Source organism: Scyliorhinus canicula, chromosome 6, assembly GCF_902713615.1.
Source record: "Scyliorhinus canicula chromosome 6, sScyCan1.1, whole genome shotgun sequence".
Taxonomy (NCBI): Eukaryota; Metazoa; Chordata; class Chondrichthyes; order Carcharhiniformes; family Scyliorhinidae; genus Scyliorhinus; species Scyliorhinus canicula.
In genome coordinates, this window is record NC_052151.1 from 14,426,376 (window position 1) to 14,431,338 (window position 4,963).

General features: G+C 65.4%; 2 protein-coding genes across 2 annotated transcripts in view; one reads left to right on the top strand and one right to left on the bottom strand.

Moving 5' to 3' along the window:
- LOC119966930 (polypeptide N-acetylgalactosaminyltransferase 14-like) overlaps positions 1 to 1,193 on the bottom strand; it is a 55,811-nt gene extending 54,618 nt beyond the window's left edge. Inside the window, exons 1-2 of the mRNA XM_038798888.1 lie at positions 1,170 to 1,193; positions 85 to 236 (exon numbers count right to left, since the gene is read on the bottom strand). Coding sequence (XP_038654816.1) covers positions 85 to 236; positions 1,170 to 1,193 — 176 coding nt within the window. The remainder of the gene's footprint in view (positions 1 to 84; positions 237 to 1,169) is intronic.
- A 179-nt stretch (positions 1,194 to 1,372) lies between these two features.
- LOC119966931 (polypeptide N-acetylgalactosaminyltransferase 16-like) overlaps positions 1,373 to 4,963 on the top strand; it is a 49,783-nt gene continuing 46,192 nt past the window's right edge. Inside the window, exon 1 of the mRNA XM_038798889.1 lies at positions 1,373 to 1,424. Coding sequence (XP_038654817.1) covers positions 1,373 to 1,424 — 52 coding nt within the window. The remainder of the gene's footprint in view (positions 1,425 to 4,963) is intronic.

Below are 4,963 nucleotides of genomic sequence, written 5' to 3' on the forward strand. Positions count from 1 at the left end.
TCACACACATCCAGAATGTCCCCTGTATGAGAGAGAGAGGTCAGACTGCAGCCATTGACCAACAGGAAGTTACACTGAGCTTACCTCCTTACAGTGCGTAGCAGGGCTGACCTGGCTTCGTTATGGAGTGTGATGATAATGCTGGTGGTTGGAAGATCAGCATTGTACTGCTGCATGGAGCATCTGTGAAAAGAGAGGGAATAATCAACACGGGAATCCTTATAAAACACCAAATTCTAGAACCCTCAAACAGAAAGTGGATAAGGCCAGGGAAAGCCTGTGTCTGAGTCAGTGTGTGTGGATAGAGCACAGGGAAACATCCAGCTGTGACACCTTCATCAGAACTGAAAACTCTGAGACTGACAGGCTGAGAGAGAGAGGAGGGAGGGAGGAAACAGAGAGTAACTCGCAGGGGAGTGAGTGAGCAGCTCTCCCATCAAGCACAAGATTAAAACATGAAAGGAAGGATGGGTAAAGAGTCACTAAAAGAGTGTCCACTGGGGCTTCATTGGCAGCGCTTTTGTCTTGGAATCCCAAATTGTGGGTTCAAATCCCACTCCTGGGCTTGAGTTGAGCAGTGAAGGCTGTCCCTCTGCAGGACTGAGGGAGTACTGCACTGTTGTCTTTCAGCTGAGGCATTTATCTGTAGCCGCCACCTGCCTGCTCAGGTGATTGTCAAAGACCCCATGGTACTGTTTTGAAGACGAGCAGGGGAGTTATCCCTGGCGCCCCTGTCAACATTGATTGTTAAATCAATCTCAGTAAAACAGATCATCTGACCATGATCACGTGGCGGCTTGCGGGATCTTACTGTGCTGCATTTCCAACTTCACAACACTGACTGCTCTTCAAAAGCATTCCGCTGATTGTAAAGTGTTTTCAGACATTCAGTGAGCGTGAAACACTCGATGCAAAAGCTAATTTTTCTCTCAGTTCTGGGGAAGAGAGGAGAGATAGGAAGGGACAGGGCCGGGTGTGATGTGAAATCAGGTTTGATAGTGAGGGTGCAGCTGAAGTTTGAGGATGTTACAGTCAGTGCTCCCAGCAGAGGGCGATGGAGAAAGGTGTAAATCAGGAAGGGAGGAACTCAGGAAAATTTCAATCGCCAAGGAAGTGGCGTTGAATAAATTGTTGGAGCTGTGGGGTGACCAGCTCGGGTCCTGACTGACTTCATCTGAGTGTCTGAAAACCATCGTGCCATAGAATTTCTACAGTGCAGAAGGAGGCCATTTGGCCCATTGAGTCTGCACCGCCCCCTGATACAGCACCACACCTCAGCCCACTCTCTACCCTATCCCCCATAACCCTGCCTAATCTGCACATCTTCAGACCGAGGGAGAACCCGGAGTATCCGGAGGGAACCCACACAGACATGGGAAGAAAGCGCAAATTCCCCACGCGGATGTCCCGCCGGCCCAGAGCAGGTTAGAACGGCGCCGGCGGAACTCAGCTCTTTACCTAAGGCCACTCGGCCCATCTGGGCTGGAGAAGCGGCGGGCTGGCCGCGTAGAGCGGCCCGCGACTGGCGACGCGCTGACCACGCCGATGGCGCCGACCATGCCAGGGTCAGGGCGGTGTGGGCCCGTTCACAGGGATTCTCCGGCCCGGGGTCAGGGCGGTGTGGGCCGTTCACAGGGATTCTCCGGCCCGGGGTCAGGGCGGTGTGGGCCGTTCACAGGGATTCTCCGGCCCGGGGTCAGGGCGGTGTGGGCCGTTCACAGGGATTCTCCGGCCCGGGGTCAGGGCGGTGTGGGCCGTTCACAGGGATTCTCCGGCCAAGCCGGGGTCAGGGCGGTGTGGGCCGTTCACAGGGATTCTCCGGCCAAGCCGGGGTCAGGGCGGTGTGGGCCGTTCACAGGGATTCTCCGGCCCGGGGTCAGGGCGGTGTGGGCCGTTCACAGGGATTCTCCGGCCCGGGGTCAGGGCGGTGTGGGCCGTTCACAGGGATTCTCCGGCCCGGGGTCAGGGCGGTGTGGGCCGTTCACAGGGATTCTCCGGCCAAGCCGGGGTCAGGGCGGTGTGGGCCGTTCACAGGGATTCTCCGGCCCGGGGTCAGGGCGGTGTGGGCCGTTCACAGGGATTCTCCGGCCAAGCCGGGGTCAGGGCGGTGTGGCCCGTTCACAGGGATTCTCCGGCCCGGGGTCAGGGCGGTGTGGGCCGTTCACAGGGATTCTCCGGCCAAGCCGGGGTCAGGGCGGTGTGGGCCGTTCACAGGGATTCTCCGGCCCGGGGTCAGGGCGGTGTGGGCCGTTCACAGGGATTCTCCGGCCAGCGGGGTCAGGGCGGTGTGGGCCGTTCACAGGGATTCTCCGGCCCGGGGTCAGGGCGGTGTGGGCCGTTCACAGGGATTCTCCGGCCAAGCCGGGGTCAGGGCGGTGTGGCCCGTTCACAGGGATTCTCCGGCCCGGGGTCAGGGCGGTGTGGGCCGTTCACAGGGATTCTCCGGCCCGGGGTCAGGGCGGTGTGGGCCGTTCACAGGGATTCTCCGGCCCGGGGTCAGGGCGGTGTGGGCCCGTTCACAGGGATTCTCCGGCCCGGGGTCAGGGCGGTGTGGGCCGTTCACAGGGATTCTCCGGCCAAGCCGGGGTCAGGGCGGTGTGGGCCGTTCACAGGGATTCTCCGGCCCGGGGTCAGGGCGGTGTGGGCCGTTCACAGGGATTCTCCGGCCCGGGGTCAGGGCGGTGTGGGCCGTTCACAGGGATTCTCCGGCCCGGGGTCAGGGCGGTGTGGGCCGTTCACAGGGATTCTCCGGCCAAGCCGGGGTCAGGGCGGTGTGGGCCGTTCACAGGGATTCTCCGGCCAAGCCGGGGTCAGGGCGGTGTGGCCCGTTCACAGGGATTCTCCGGCCAAGCCGGGGTCAGGGCGGTGTGGGCCGTTCACAGGGATTCTCCGGCCCGGGGTCAGGGCGGTGTGGGCCGTTCACAGGGATTCTCCGGCCAGCGGGGTCAGGGCGGTGTGGGCCCGTTCACAGGGATTCTCCGGCCCGGGGTCAGGGCGGTGTGGCCGTTCACAGGGATTCTCCGGCCCGGGGTCAGGGCGGTGTGGGCCGTTCACAGGGATTCTCCGGCCCGGGGTCAGGGCGGTGTGGGCCGTTCACAGGGATTCTCCGGCCCGGGGTCAGGGCGGTGTGGCCCGTTCACAGGGATTCTCCGGCCCGGGGTCAGGGCGGTGTGGGCCGTTCACAGGGATTCTCCGGCCCGGGGTCAGGGCGGTGTGGGCCGTTCACAGGGATTCTCCGGCCCGGGGTCAGGGCGGTGTGGGCCGTTCACAGGGATTCTCCGGCCCGGGGTCAGGGCGGTGTGGGCCGTTCACAGGGATTCTCCGGCCCGGGGTCAGGGCGGTGTGGGCCGTTCACAGGGATTCTCCGGCCCGGGGTCAGGGCGGTGTGGGCCGTTCACAGGGATTCTCCGGCCCGGGTTCAGGGCGGTGTGGGCCGTTCACAGGGATTCTCCGGCCCGGGGTCAGGGCGGTGTTGGCCGTTCACAGGGATTCTCCGGCCCGGGGTCAGGGCGGTGTGGCCGTTCACAGGGATTCTCCGGCCCGGGGTCAGGGCGGTGTGGGCCGTTCACAGGGATTCTCCGGCCCGGGGTCAGGGCGGTGTGGCCCGTTCACAGGGATTCTCCGGCCAAGCCGGGTCAGGGCGGTGTGGGCCCGTTCACAGGGATTCTCCGGCCCGGGGTCAGGGCGGTGTGGCCGTTCACAGGGATTCTCCGGCCCGGGGTCAGGGCGGTTGTGGGCCGTTCACAGGGATTCTCCGGCCACGCGGGGTCAGGGCGGTGTGGGCCGTTCACAGGGATTCTCCGGCCCGGGGTCAGGGCGGTGTGGGCCGTTCACCCAGGGATTCTCCGGCCCGGGGTCAGGGCGGTGTGGGCCGTTCACAGGGATTCTCCGGCCCGGGGTCAGGGCGGTGTGGCCCGTTCACAGGGATTCTCCGGCCCGGGGTCAGGGCGGTGTGGCCCGTTCACAGGGATTCTCCGGCCCGGGGTCAGGGCGGTGTGGGCCGTTCACAGGGATTCTCCGGCCCGGGGTCAGGGCGGTGTGGGCCGTTCACAGGGATTCTCCGGCCCGGGGTCAGGGCGGTGTGGCCCGTTCACAGGGATTCTCCGGCCCGGGGTCAGGGCGGTGTGGGCCGTTCACAGGGATTCTCCGGCCAGCCGGGGTCAGGGCGGTGTGGGCCGTTCACAGGGATTCTCCGGCCCGGGGTCAGGGCGGTGTGGGCCGTTCACAGGGATTCTCCGGCCAAGCGGGGCCAGGGCGGTGTGGGCCGTTCACAGGGATTCTCCGGCCCGGGGTCAGGGCGGTGTGGGCCGTTCACAGGGATTCTCCGGCCCGGGGTCAGGGCGGTGTGGGCCGTTCACAGGGATTGTCCGGCCAGCCGGGGTCAGGGCGGTGTGGGCCGTTCACAGGGATTCTCCGGCCCGGGGTCAGGGCGGTGTGGGCCGTTCACAGGGATTCTCCGGCCCGGGGTCAGGGCGGTGTGGGCCGTTCACAGGGATTCTCCGGCCCGGGGTCAGGGCGGTGTGGGCCGTTCACAGGGATTCTCCGGCCCGGGGTCAGGGCGGTGTGGGCCGTTCACAGGGATTCTCCGGCCAGCCGGGGTCAGGGCGGTGTGGGCCGTTCACAGGGATTCTCCGGCCAGCGGGGTCAGGGCGGTGTGGGCCGTTCACAGGGATTCTCCGGCCCGGGGTCAGGGCGGTGTGGGCCGTTCACAGGGATTCTCCGGCCCGGGGTCAGGGCGGTGTGGGCCGTTCACAGGGATTCTCCGGCCCGGGGTCAGGGCGGTGTGGGCCGTTCACAGGGATTCTCCGGCCCGGGGTCAGGGCGGTGTGGGCCGTTCACAGGGATTCTCCGGCCCGGGGTCAGGGCGGTGTGGGCCGTTCACAGGGATTCTCCGGCCCGGGGTCAGGGCGGTGTGGGCCGTTCACAGGGATTCTCCGGCCCGGGGTCAGGGCGGTGTGGGCCG